At 40.7% G+C, this 14,815-nt stretch overlaps 1 protein-coding gene across 5 annotated transcripts in view; it reads left to right on the top strand.

The window, feature by feature from the left end:
* The window catches only part of TENM2 (teneurin transmembrane protein 2), a gene marked incomplete at both ends in the record, with an annotated part of 540,785 nt that overhangs the window by 432,249 nt on the left and 93,721 nt on the right, over positions 1–14,815 (top strand). For all 5 annotated transcript variants that reach the window (XM_080627345.1, XM_080627344.1, XM_080627343.1 and 2 more), the window contains one exon: positions 411–512. In XM_080627345.1, the coding sequence (XP_080483471.1) occupies positions 411–512 (102 nt within the window). The remainder of the gene's footprint in view (positions 1–410; positions 513–14,815) is intronic.

Below are 14,815 nucleotides of genomic sequence, written 5' to 3'. Positions count from 1 at the left end.
GAGTGGTTGTGCAAGTTCAAAGTCTAATTGCAAAAGGGAGATTGTCGATTTTCCTGATGAAGCATTATGTTTGCTACATAATATGAATTCAAACATAGCTGTAGAGGTCTTAAGAGCCAATCTTGTCTACCTGTTGGAACAGAGGACTTGAGCATTATTAGACAACTTCAAGTTCTAATAGCGCCCAGAGACTTCTTATATGACTTTAGTGTATCGTTAGACCTCTACATTTAACTCATTCTGCCATAAAACTTGATACCTTTCTGCCCTACCTGAACTTTGCGGTGTTAGTATTATTAGCAGTTGTTCTCCTAAGTATTGAAGACAAAATAAACTAAAGAAAAAAATAAGTGAAGAATCTGTAGCCTAAATGGGAACCAACTGATGTGCCTGTAATGCTTGCATTTCAGATTCAGTGCAAGACTGCCCACGTCACTGTCATGGGAATGGCGAGTGTGTGTCAGGTGTCTGTCACTGTTTTCCAGGATTTCATGGAGCGGATTGTGCTAAAGGTATCATTGTTCCTGTGTTTACAAATAACCACAGTGTGTGTTTGTGATGTATGGATCTTCAGTGGCTGCTAGTTAGCATGGATCCAAGCTAGATTAAAATAGATCAATATGCATTTTTTTCCTTAGATCTCTTAGTTAAATACAATCGAGTGGAAGTATTGCTACATTGCCACTGAGCTTCCACAGCTACAGCTCTTTTTGTGTCAAAGGTAGTAGGCAGAAATGGCAGAAAATATTTATTTTCTGCAAAACTGGATGATTTATCGATGCTTTCAGATAATCCTTAACTGGTCTACAACAGAAGACTGATTATCTTCATTGATAGCATGTAATGTATTTTCTGGCTTGGCTGAGCCTTACTTCCAATACATAGCATCTTTCTTGCATATGCAATTACTCTTTGACCAAAGGAAGGTCACCTTTTTTAGGAAAAGAAGTAGGACCTGATAAAGTCTTAAAATAAACTTTTTCTTAAATGTTGATTGTAAATTTTAGCAACTAAACCTGGGAGATGCATAATTATAAAGGATTAAACAGAAATCTAAAAGCCATCTATGGATTGGCTGTATGTATTTACTAAGTTTTTCTGATAGTTTGGGATAGCAGTCACAGGGAAAAGATTCGTAAACCTCTTTAGTTTATACAGCTAGTAGCACATATGTTGTCTAAAGTCAATGACTAGCTTGTATTCCCTGCTGTTTCTGAGCAGTCAGAACATTTTAGAATTTGCTTCCTTCTTAGTGTGAGATTTAAGCATACTATCAGTAGCATAAGCTTATAATTATTTTCCACAGGGATAGGGTTGTTAGTGTTCAAAGGGGTAAAGCCTAGTGTTTGAAAGCTTTTTGCCATGCCTTGAAGGGCCTTAGCAATATGCTCATTTCTTCTTAGATTCCTCACCCAGTCCTGAGGACAGTTTGTTGTGCCTCACCTCTTTCACTGGTGTAGCAGGGTGGCATCCAGCATATCCATCTGATCTATAAAATACTCCTTCAATAGCTGTTATAGTAGTACTAGAGGGAGTAATTTCTATTTTCTGTCTCCATGTTTGGCTCTTGAAGGTGCCCGAGTAAAAATATATATACATATACATATATATATATATATATATATATATAAAAATAGACGAAAAGACCCCAAGGGCCTTGTGAAGCTGATGATGTTATTTCAGTACTAGCCCTACTCATTTTAAAGAAAGCTTCAACTGGCTTGCATGTTGTTTGATTAGCTGAGAAATTAAAGCACTTTGGCAAATCTATAGAGGAGATATCTGTGTATTACAAAGTAAATGATATGATAATGTGTGCTATAAATACACAGTGACAGCTATATGCATTTCTGTGGTGTTAACCTGTGAAAGTATGCATGCAGTGACTGTGTGCTTCACTGCCACCCTTCACACATCCATGGCCATTAAATCAAGCTATTTGCATTTTGAGTTGTGGATCAGCCCTGCATTGTGTACTGAATCTCTGTGTAACACTGTATTCTATGTTAATGCTAGAAAGTACTTGTTCAGGCTGTGTCAGATAAGTAGCTTTTTTGTAGGGTACTTGTCAGACTATCTGCCAGGCTTCTCCTGCCCCTCAGTACCTACCCTCTGCTTCCTGCTTTGTCCTTTCTGTGTTGTCTCTTTCTCCTCAAAAGCAGAAATGGTTCCTTGGAAGCTTCTTTCAACTCTTTTACTGTTTTCTTGTCAGACATCATGGTATTTCTAAAGAACAAAGAAGCTTGGAAAGCTACATAAATTGACAAAAAAGCTGTGTTGACAGAATTCTTGTGCAGCTACGTGCTTGCACATCGTTACACTATGAGACATATCCAGAAGGGTGCTGCTGAGCTGGGTATAACGGCTGTATGCCTCACCCATTTCACAGCACTGTCAGGCCTCTTCTAATGTCCACAGATTTCTCTGCCTATTTGAATGCTGATTATATGTGAGAGCAGTTTCAGAAGACAGAAATCAGAATTGGAATTGGCTGCATGGTAAAACACAGTAAAATGAGAGAGAGAATTAAATATTTTCCGGAATGCTGTATGTATGGACACATGTTTAATATACATTTACCATAATGTTACAGTTATATTTAAGCTGTCACAAGTATAGAAGGATAATGATTTTCTTTCCATCTGATTTTTTTTTTTAATTATTATTTCCCTAGCAACACATCTTTCACTGTCTCAGTTCTCCACTGTAAAATAATTTGAGGCAAGACTTAAATAGACTAATGTGGAGAAAATGTGCACAAGTTCCTCAGACAGCTTTTAGAACTTGATTCATGCAGTAACACAGCAGTACAAGAGCTTCACATAGGGTGAAACCCAGGTTTGATAGATATGAATCATGATCTTTTATAGCAGTGAGTCTCCTGTTACAGGGCTGCTCTTGAGGGCATCAGGAGCAATGAATCTTGCAAGAAGTTGCCTGCAAACTTGTTGCGGACAGTGTGCAGGTACTCCCCCTGCTATTCTACTCCATTCATGTAGTTCTAAAAGATAAAAATGAAGGAAATCTATAAAAGACAGCTCAGATTTGACTTCTGATCCATTAGTTCCAGGAAAATACCATGAAAATTACTAGAGATGAACTTTTGGACCAATCCACAGGCTGAAATAAGTTTTCATACTCTGATTGAAGTGAAAGAAATTTCACCCTCTCAAACTCTCTTGCAGAATACTGGGAAGGTTTATTTCTCACCCTTATCTGTGGAAATAGCTTATTCTCAGGTAGCCAGTATCAACAGATTTATTTCATCCTTGCTCAGGCAAGATTGCCTGTGAAACCATTTGGAGTTTAACCTAATTAAGAATTCCATCATGCACACACAAAGGTAATCATACATTTTAATCTCATGTGGATAAAACACCCCATATAAAGAAAAAGAAAGTCTGATAATCAAAAGATAATGCAGTGGGTGGAGATGTATCCTGATAAAGAAAATGTGTACAGTTAAAGCCAGTGGAAGATTTGCTGTAAATTGAACTGCACCGTGAGTAACCTCCTGTCCACGATTATCTGTAGGAGTTACTGATAAGAAGAGATGCTATGGCCAAGGATCGATTAAAGAATCAGACATGCAGCTATGATTATGTTATTTTGGTGTGTTGTCCCTTTTTTATATTCATCTCTATTTTCCTGCAACCTCTATGGCATAACCACCCAAGTATATCAAGTTGTCCTTCTTAGTGTTCCCACTGTTAATGTCTAATAATAGTTTGGTCTTTCAGCTGCCAAGTTCTGTGGTAAATCTGCAAGCAGGCATCCCTTGTCATGTCCTGCTTTTCCCCATCTGTAGGGTTGAGTGTTACAATGAGTTGGGTTCCTAGAAGTGACTCAGAGTTGGCTACAATTTCATCCCATCTCATAATGTATTTGAAAGGCATGCAACTCTTCCACTCCTTTAACAAAGATACTGTCTGATACTGATTTGCAAATGTGCTCAGAGCCTCCTTCAGTTTTGCATTTTAAAATCCTAGGATTTGCATCATGAGCATATTTAGCTAATCGGAAAAGGTGAAGCAATGCACCATCACATGGGATTTCTGCACTGACATGATGAGCAGAGCCTGTTAAGAGATGGTGTCTCATTTGTAACAGAAGGAAAAGAATTGAGTCAAGTCAGATGCCACAAACTTGCCATTTAACAGATACTTTCTGTTGATTATGCAATGTAATAAGAAACATGTTTAATATTTGAATCTAAATGGATTGAAGGTTTTGGGGTTTTTTAAACCAGAAATTTGTGCCATGTTTGATCAGTTGACTTTTTAATCTGATTTTTAAAGGTCTTAATTATTCAGATTTATGTTATTCGCAGTTTCTTTTCCTGTTCTCCTTGTGTGGGTTTTTCATTCTTTTATTTTCATTCTGTTTGTTTTTGGCTTACTGGCAAAGGACGGCGCCACTTTAATAAGTATAAAAAGAAGGGTAGGTTTTTTAAAATTTCTTTTTCTTTCTTTTGCAACATCTATTTAGTTTGACATAGTTACTAAGCTGTAAAGTGTAGTCTATATATTTTTGAATTTATTCTAATGGATTTGCTGTTTCTGATGATTGCCCACAGCACAATAAGAGTTCCTACCACTGCCATTTCCTTTGTTATGTGTGTGCTGTTAATCTCTGCATAAAACTGTAAAAAGCTGAGAATTATTAGGTAAGTAAGGTATAATTGCTAGAAGTAGCAACTCTTGCTTTTTCTCAGTTGTTGTTATTCACATTTCGGTTGTTTGGGACTCTTCTTGCTCTGAGGTTATTCAGAGCCTTATTGCTTGGGCAGTGGTGCATAAAGTAATGTTTTTTAGTCCATTGAATACTCTGAAACTATTCTCTTAGTGCCATGTCCAGAATGCTCCCAGTGGCATAAGATGTTCTGGGAGTGATTCCAATGGGGAAAACATGAATTTTGGAGTGCATCTTGCCGAATGGTTCAGTACTCAGTTCACTGCTGTAGAGTGTGTGGTCCATGTGAATGAACAGTGTCCAGCATATGCTGGTAATGTATAGGAGATAATATTTCCTCTCTCTGTGACTAAGGAAAACAATATTTGCCTTTATAACTTGGCCGGAAATTTCAAGAACTGAAAACAGTGCAAGCAGACTGAAGCTCACTGGAGTTTGAAGGGAAAGGTGAGAGCTGACACTGAATAGCCTTTCTCCTTTGCCTGTCCTGCACATGTTTGTAGCCTGACAGGAGCAATGGGACCCATGGTGAGGCAGCACTTGGGTCTTCTGTGACATAGTCAAACTGGTGAATGTGTCTTGTACTATTCAGGTGACTCACTACAAATTTGTGGAATAACTGATTATAGATGAGACAAATGAATTATGTTGGATTAAAGTACCCAAAGCAGATTGGTTTGGCAGACAAAAGGAACAATAGTACAGGAAAAATGCCATCTTTGTGGTATTATAGAGATTGTCATGAGTAATAGTACTTGTTAAAGCTAATCTATTGTGTTTAGTGCTTCACAAGCAAAACAAATAAGTAAAACCAGTGCCTACCTCCAGGAATTTACCATGTCAATACAAGCTGAAAGGGAATGACTGGGAGCCAGTTGACAGATGTAGAGATAAAAGGAAAAAAATGTGATACCTAGTGTCATAAGCACACTAGCAGTGTGACTGTTGTCAGTTTTGGGGAACACTGTGGTTAAAGGCAGTTTTAAAGAGGGATAATGGGGCAGATAGATAACATCATGCAGGTGATGGAGGGCAAATGGGGCCTCCACAGGAGACAGAGCATAGAAAAGTGCTCTTCTGAAAGGCACTTTTTCAATTTGATTTTTAAAAGCATTGTAAATCACAGAGGGGCTGAAGTCATAATTCTAGCAGTGAGCAGTCTGGGGTAAAGCTGTTCTGTAAATGAAGTTACAACATGAAGTTCATGTTCCATGTGACAAGAGGAAAGGACCTGAAACAGGACTGGGAAAGAAGAGCCCCATTTGATGGATGGATTAACAGATTAACAACATGATTTTTTCAGCACTGTTACACACAGACACGATTGAAGAAGGCTGAATTTATCAATGCTGGAGAAAAAGGTGCTGATTTAATGTAGATTTGATTTGCTGAAAGCTAGAGTAATAATTGTGACATGCAACAAAGAAGAAATCTGTAAGACTTTGTCAAAGCCTGAATATGAGGTGGGGAAACAGATGAGTCAAAAATAACACCCTGATTTTGAACCTTAATGATAGGTGGAGTAATGGTATTGACCACTGCGATAGAGCAAGAATGCAGGGGAGGGCTGAGAAGTAGTGGCGTAGGGAGAAAAGAGAAATAAGAGAAATAACAACTCCATTGGCAAGCACTTCATGTGTTTATAATCTAGCATGTCTCATCACACTGTACTCAAAGACAAAAAAGGATTTTAAAAGCGTGCTTTTCTTTGGAAATGCTGCATTCATGACTTGTCACCCACACATAGCTACATCCTTCCTTGCAGTTGACAAAATTCAGTGTGTTCAGCTTCTCTCTTAGTATGTCTTTCTGGGTGGGTTTGTTTTTGGGGTTGGTGTGTTTATGTGTGTATGTGTGCCAGCTTATGAATGTGCTGCAGCAGCAGCACAGCCCTTGGCTTGTCACTCAAATCTTCTCTCACAGTGGGTGGAAGCGTCATCTTGCTGCTTGAACAGACAGGGCTGTCTTTGGCAGTGTTCCTCTCCATCAGTCCCCACCTCTCAGACTCAGGACCTTAACATGCCTTTGTTATAAATTTTCTTCTTCTTTTCCCAGCCTCATATTGTATTAGCAGACATTTCTCATTTCTGGCAAACCTATCATGTCCTCACTTGCCTTCCACTGAGTTCTGTGTACAGGGCAGTGCTTGCCTGTCTGCCCTCACTTTGCTTAGTTTTATGGAACTGCAGTACACTCTGAATAAGGTCTTGTGCTATCAAGTGTGCCTAAAATAATTGCAGGATAAATAAATGGACATGTAACCTGTTTTGACAATGATTGACAGTCGCTGTTGTCCATCAGCTGCTAGCTTGCCTGCATGAAATGAGATAATAGCTTTGATCCAGTGTCAAGTAGACAAGTAAAGCCAACACAAAATCCACCACTCTAATTGGCAATTTAAACAGGAGCCAAGAACTGAGAGGGTCACAGGCTGAATTCTTTCTGATTGTTAGTAGTGATGGCTCCAAAAGGGTCTCCAAGCGCACAGTCAGGAGTGCGACATGGAACAGGATACAGGAACCATCATTTCTAGTCTGCAGCTTTCCTCATCAATCCCGTGAACTGTGGGAGATTAGAGGTAGAAACGGGACTGAAGAGTTTGGACTCCAGAATTCTACAGCAGACACCTTGTTAAATTTCTGTTACAATAAGTCGTTCAGCACCCAACATTTCATTGCTCTTTAAAAACACGTACCTGTCCCAGTAGTACATTGTAGATGAAATGTGAGGTTTAGCAGATGTTAGCAAGGCGTGTGCTATTAGTAACAGGCTGGTGACATGAAATTACTCAGAATGCTCTCTAGCCTGACTGCCCAGGGGCTTCATATCCTCTGCATTCTTTGTAAGGGAATATTTATAAAGTTGAAATAAAGACCAAAGTGCTACTATTAACATTGTGAATACTTGGAAAAAAAAAAAAAAAGACTTTAAGAATATGGATTTCAGCAAGCTAAATATGATCTTCTTGTTGTTAAATCTTTTATAGCTTCTGTTGATTCCAGAATTGAATTCAGGGTTAAAAAGAATTTATCTACAGAAAGGTTGTCCTGAATGTAAGTGGGGATGCTCCTGTTGTTTAGAAGCATTTCCCTCTTTCCCTTTGTTACCATTGTGCCCTTACAAGGCAGCAAAAATGTTTTAGAATTTTTTAAAGGTATTTATTTTATGTTGTTAAATATACTAGATGTATCTACCACAGCAACTTCATGAGCATTTGTTTTCTATATTAAAACACCACCAAACAGACAGCCGCATTTGTGCTACTGGATTGCATTGCCCTTTAATGTGTTTCTAAATTCCTGTTGCAGTGTACGAACTTGACATTATATATGATTCCTTTTCTCAAAGACCTTTTGGGATAGTGTTTCAGCTAAGAAGGTAGACTTATTTCTGTAGGAGAAAGCTAAAAGCTGGAAGTATTAAGAAAAAAAAATGGGGAATGCCGAGGAATCCTGACCAAGTTGGTGGCCTTCTATGATGGGGCTACAGAACTGATGGACAGGGGTAGAGCAGTTGACGTCATCTACCTGGACTTGTGCAAAGCATTTGGCACAGTGTCACATGACATCCTTGTCTCTAAATTGGAGAGACATCAATTTGATGGGTGGACCACTTGGTGGATAAAGAACTGGCTGGATGGCTGCATGCAAAGAGTTGTGGTCAATGGCTCAATGTCTGGCTGGAGACCGGTAACAAGTGGTGTCCCTCAGGGATCGGTGTTGGGACCAGTCTTGTTCAACATCTTTGTCGGTGACATGGACAGTGGGATTGAGTGCGCCCTCAGCAAGTTTGCCAATGACACCAAGCTGTGTGGTTCGGTTGATACGCCGGAGGGAAGGGATGCCATCCAGAGGGACCTTGACACGCTTGTGAGGTGGGCTGATGCCAACCTGATGAAGTTTAACCATGCCAAGTGCAAGGTCCTACACCTGGGTCGGAGCAATGCCAGGCACAGCTACAGGTTGGGCAGAGAAGAGATTCAGAGCAGCCCTGCAGAGAAGGACTTGGAGGTGTTGGTCGATGAGAAAATGAACATGAGCCGGCTTCAGCGTGCACTCGCAGCCCAGAAAGCAACCGTATCCTGGGCTGCATCAAGAGGAGCATGACCAGCAGGTCGAAGGAGGTGATCCTGCCCCTCTGCTCTGCTCTCGTGAGACCTCACTTGGAGCATTGTGTGCAGTTCTGGTGTCCTCAACATCAAAAGGACATGGAACTGTTGGAACAAGTCCAGAGGAGGCCACGAGGATGATCAGGGGCTGGAGCACCTCCCATATGGAGACAGGCTGAGAAAGTTGGGGCTGTTCAGCCTGGAGAAGAGAAGGCTGCATGGAGACCTCATAGCAGCCTTCCAGTATCTGAAGGGGGGCTATAGGGATGCTGGGGATGGACTCTTTGTCAGGGACTGTAGTGACAGGACAAGGGGTAACGGGTTCAAACTTAAACAGGGGAAATTTAGATTGGATATAAGGAAGAAATTCTTTACTGAGAGGGTGGTGAGGCACTGGAATGGGTTGCCCAGGGAGGCTGTGAATGCTCCATCCCTGGTGGTGTTCAAGTCCAGGTTGGGCAGAGCCTTGGGTGACATGGTTTAGTGTGAGGTGTCCCTGCCCATGGCAGGGGGGTTGGAACTGGATGATATTAAGGTCCTTTCCAACCCTAACTATTCTATGATTCTATGAATTCAGTGATGATGGGGGAAGGAAATAACTGAGAAAAGTTACTAATGCTACTGCTGGTCAAAACATGATGGGTGAAAAGAAGTCTTTGATTTCAGTGAACCTTGGTGCATCTTCATCTGATCACTCACTACCCAACTTGTAGAAATTCTTTTGTCAGAAACCAAAAACAGAGCCGCAGGTAGAACTGTAACCAAGGCCTACAGATTGCAACCAATATTTATTGGCTTTGTATGATAAGGAAGTTTGTGTTGCTTATGTCCAAGACAGAAAGCATGTGAAAACACAGTAAAATCTTATTAATAGATTTTTCTTCAAAAGCATTATAGTAATATTTTCATACTTATTAAAAGCTGGGTGCATTCATTTGATCTCTCAAGTTACTTTCAAATCCCGCTCTATTATCAGTTACTTCACTTTATCTTTCTTCCCTTCTTATACATGTGCAGCAACAGCACATCTATTTGCACAAATGTTTTCCGTTTCAATAGGTTTTCAATAAATAGCATATTTCAAAAGGTTCCCAGTGCAGCAAGGAGGTGGATATGCATACAAATACATGCAGGACGCAAGCCATTGAGCTGCTTAGTTTCTGGCAAGCCAAAAATCTTTCTTTTAATCTTATAATACTTCCGTTGGTGGCTAAGAATCTCCCTGCTCTCACTGTAGTCTGCTGAGTTGAATTGTGCTCACTGTGATGTGTGCTTTGTAATTTGTTTTTGTGTTTAATTGGTTAGCTCATTTAATAGTGTTGCAATCTACATTTGGTTTTTAGTTTGCACTGTCTCCGTGGATTTGTACTGGTATTTCTTTATTTCATTAAGTTCTAAGAGATTGTCTTTGCAGTTGTGTTGGGATCATCTTGGAGTCCTTGTGATGATGGTAAATGTCATTGAAACAACTATGATTAAGTAGTATTGTAAATCATATTATAGAAATACAGCTGTTAGAGATCCTTAGACATTTGCCATCCCTGAATAATAGAAACAGCCTTGAATCACTGCTTCAGATTTCTGCATGCGTGACTTTTTTCATATCTACATTATATCTAGTTTTGAACCTGTAATTTAGATCTTTTCATATACTTAGATCCTATTTGGGTGAAATTAACTTCAGTTAGCTGCCTTCTCATACAAACAAAAAATATTTCTAATTCAAATGTAGAAAAATATTTAAACATCTGCAGCCAACGTGGAACTGTGCAATTCATCATGTTATGATTCAAATCTTTTCTGGTAAATTTAATACAGCCAATAGTAGTAACTAAAATGAGACCAAAGCAGTCTGAGTTTTAAATACCCTGAATACTGTAGCTTGTGAATGCAGTCCTACATCTACTGCACTGATATTTAGCCAGAGCTAAACCGTTACCAGAGAAGTAATAGTTTTTTACACCATTCACTGGGAATAGTATAAAATCTTACCAAAAACATATTTCATATTTTCATTTCTTTTTCTGGATGCATAAATAACTTCATGCTCTTAGTGCTTCTCTGTTGTGAATCACAACACGTGCTTGGAAGGATAATTCTGGTATTTGATGTTTGTCCTTACTGCTGCTTTTTGTGAGCTTGAAGCATCAGCTCTTTGATTCCTCACTGGCTTTTTCCACCAAGATAGCTATTGAATCCTCTGAAATAGCCTAGTTTTCCCTTCCTTCTCAGTTTTTCTAGTGATGAAGTTATCAAGGCATACAAATGAAGATCTACAGCCTTGTCTATGACAGTAGTGGATTTCAGCATCTGTTTATTTCCATCTGTTGGTAGAAAGTAAAATTTATTTCTCTGTGTGCTCTTGTAATTGTAGCAACCTTACTGCTTGTATCTAAAACAGGGATTTCACAATTTCCCCCCCAGTCCTATGTATCATGCAGAGTTGAAAAGAATTCCCCCCCACCCCTTTTTGGATTTTTTTTGTCTTCATTTTCAAAAGCACAAGTTAGATGGCAAACTGATCAGTCACATTCTCCTGTGGTGAACGAGAACTGGTGCAGGGTAACTTCCATTTCCTTGAATGTACTGATGCCTATGAAAAAGAAATTGAACTGTGCTGCTCTTTCATGATGTAGTCAATAGGGAGGACCCTAACCAGATTGGCTGCAAATCAAGCTACCATATTTCAAATTCTCTTAGTGTACTGCACGGAGAACTACAATCTTTCATTTAATGTAGTGATAGTTGCAGAGCTTCTATAATAGTGGAGGGGGTGCAAACAGGCTGATGGATTGTTGAGTCCTGAATGTACCAGTAAGAAAAAGTCCTCAAGACATTTGAAACCTGGCACTGCTAGCTCATTTTTCAAGTGTCTAGCTGAACTCAGATGTCCCCTTTCCTCTCTGTCTCTAATGTATAGTTTGGTTAATACCACTTTCTTTATGTTCAGCTGTGGCTCTTCCAGCAAGACAGTACGGCAGCTTCTTCCTCTTCCCCTCAGTACTCCAATGTGTTTAGAGAACCAAGATTTAGATCGTTATTGATGGTTAGCTAGATTGTCTGAACTCATCTATACATCATATTTGAAAAATCATGGCAGTCAGGTGAAGTTCCCAATGACTGGAAGAAGGGAAATATAACCCCCATTTTCAAGAAGGGGAAAATGGATCACCCGGGGAATGACAGACCAGTCAGTCTCACCTCTGTGCCTGGCAAACTCTTGGAACAGATTCTCCTGGAAGGCAGGCTAAGGCACATGAAAAACAAGGAGGTGGTTGGTGACAGCCAGCATGGCTTCACTAAGGGGAAATCCTGCCTGACCAATTTGGTGGCCTTCTATGATGGGGCTACAGAACTGATGGATGGGGTAGAGCAGTTGATGTCATCTACCTGGACTTGTGCAAAGCGTTCGACACTGTCCTACACGACATCCTTGTCTCTAAATTGGAGAGACATCAATTTGATGGGTGGACCACTCGGTGAATAAAGAACTGGCTGGATGGCCGCATGCAAAGAGTTGTGGTCAATGGCTCAATGTCTGGCTGGAGACCAGTAACGTGTGGTGTCCCTCAGGGATCGGTGTTGGGACCGGTCTTGTTCAACATCTTTGTCGGTGACATGGACAGTGGGATTGAGTGCGCCCTCAGCAAGTTTGCCAATGACACCAAGCTGTGTGGTTCGGTTGATACGCCGGAGGGAAGGGATGCCATCCAGAGGGACCTTGACACGCTTGTGAGGTGGGCTGATGCCAACCTGATGAAGTTTAACCATGCCAAGTGCAAGGTCCTACACCTGGGTCGGAGCAATGCCAGGCACAGCTACAGGTTGGGCAGAGAAGAGATTCAGAGCAGCCCTGCAGAGAAGGACTTGGGGGTGTTGGTCAATGAGAAAATGAACATGAGCCGGCTTCAGTGTGCGCTCGCAGCCCAGAAAGCAACCGTATCCTGGGCTGCATCAAGAGGAGCGTGACCAGCAGGTCGAAGGAGGTGATCCTGCCCCTCTGCTCTGCTCTCGTGAGACCTCACTTGGAGCATTGTGTGCAGTTCTGGTGTCCTCAACATCAAAAGGACATGGAACTGTTGGAACAGGTCCAGAGGAGGCCACGAGGATGATCAGGGGCTGGAGCACCTCCCATATGGAGACAGGCTGAGAAAGTTGGGGCTGTTCAGCCTGGAGAAGAGAAGGCTGCATGGAGACCTCATAGCAGCCTTCCAGTATCTGAAGGGGGGCTATAGGGATGCTGGGGATGGACTCTTTGTCAGGGACTGTAGTGACAGGACAAGGGGTAATGGGTTCAAACTTAAACAGGGGAAGTTTAGATTGGATATAAGGAAGAAATTCTTTACTGTGAGGGTGGTGAGGCACTGGAATGGGTTGCCCAGGGAGGTTGTGAATGCTCCATCCCTGGCGGTGTTCAAGGCCAGGTTGGGCAGAGCCTTGGGTGACATGGTTTAGTGTGAGGTGTCCCTGCCCATGGCAGGGGGGTTGGAACTGGATGATCTTAAGGTCCTTTCCAACCCTAACTATTCTATGATTCTATGATCTTCACACTGGCAGTAATAGAGCTTCAGCCCTTTCAGTCCACCACTAAATCAGTTCTAATTTGTCCTGACATTTGCTTAATTTTTATTTTCCCTATTCTTGCAGACTGCATTATTATTGTTATTGAAAATAACAGTCTCTTCATGAAGCAAAATTTTCTTATACAAGTGACCAGCCCCAAGGAGATCATTTTAAGAATTCACTGTGGTTCTGTAAATTGCTGCTAGATAGATTGTGTCGGAAGACATATTTATATTTCTTACATAGATTTTTTGGTAACAGCCATAAGCAAAGCAGTTATCTGATAGAAATAGATCCTTTGCAGAATGGTAGAGGAGGGAACAGCAAGTGTTTTCTTTTTGACAGATAAGGTCACAATGGAGGCAATGAGAAAACGTATGATCCTTTTGATAAATTTTGGCCAAAGCAAAAGTTTGCTGACTCTTCAGAAGAATGTAAATATTCAGTGTGCAATTAATGCTGTTCACTCACTTCTATGAGAAATCTTGCCGTTATTTTTGGAGAAGTGCTTAAGTACTTATCGATTGAGAACTTCAGTAACTCCCAAAATGGAGACATCCCCATATCTCTACAGGTATTGTAAATGAATTGAATTAATCATAGGCTTAAAAGTCTCTAGTGATCTTCGTTAACTTTCCTGGGTTTAATTAAAACATCTGTGCGCTTTTAATTTATCGATTCATCCAACTCATATGTCATGTTTTTAACACACCCCAGCATGCTCTGCATCATTTTTAACCCGATTTCCACTTAACTAAAGCAATTAAATTCACCCCGGATTAATTAAAGCATCCATACTTTAGTGCTTAAGTCAGCATGTGCTGCTTTCCCCAAATGGTTTCTGAATGTCAGAGATTTGACACACCTGATGGGTTTTTTGTCCTTCTGGAAATTCTTCTGTGAATCTCTTTCTTGCTTACTAATGTGCAGTTTGACAGAGCTAGGCAAGGAGCCTGGTAAGGAGCATGTGTGGGCTACTGAAGGAAGGATTGCAGGGCGTGACTGCTGTGAAAGGCTGTAAGTGTCTAAATACTGGCCTGATGCCTGCAAGAGTAAAGTAACACTATTGGTAAATAATTCAAATTATTTGTGTGTAGTCAAAGTAAACAGTTTCATGGAGTAACAAATAAAACATGTCAGTGACAGTTACTCATGGCTGTTCATTCTTCTGCTTCTGGGTGAGTTTCTGCGAGGTGACTTGGAAGAGCTCAAGGTCTTAGAGCAACCTAGCAGATGTTCTAGATCCTTCTGTTCGTAAGGAGATTTCAGCCTGGCCAAAGTTAGTGATCTCTGAAGAGCAGGCAGTCTAGTCAGCCAGGGCTTTGGTATACAACTGTAGTAGGATTCAGCACTAGCATCAGTAAAATACGTCTTCACCTGCTTACATCTTCATCTAATTTGTCCATTAAAGAGAAATTACTATTTGTAGGCTAAACGTTACATATGCGTCAC

Source organism: Psittacula echo, assembly GCF_963264785.1.
Source record: "Psittacula echo genome assembly, chromosome: 11".
NCBI classification, from domain to species: Eukaryota; Metazoa; Chordata; class Aves; order Psittaciformes; family Psittacidae; genus Psittacula; species Psittacula echo.
Note: the sequence above shows the minus strand (reverse complement) of the source record. Positions and strands in the feature narration are given on the sequence as shown.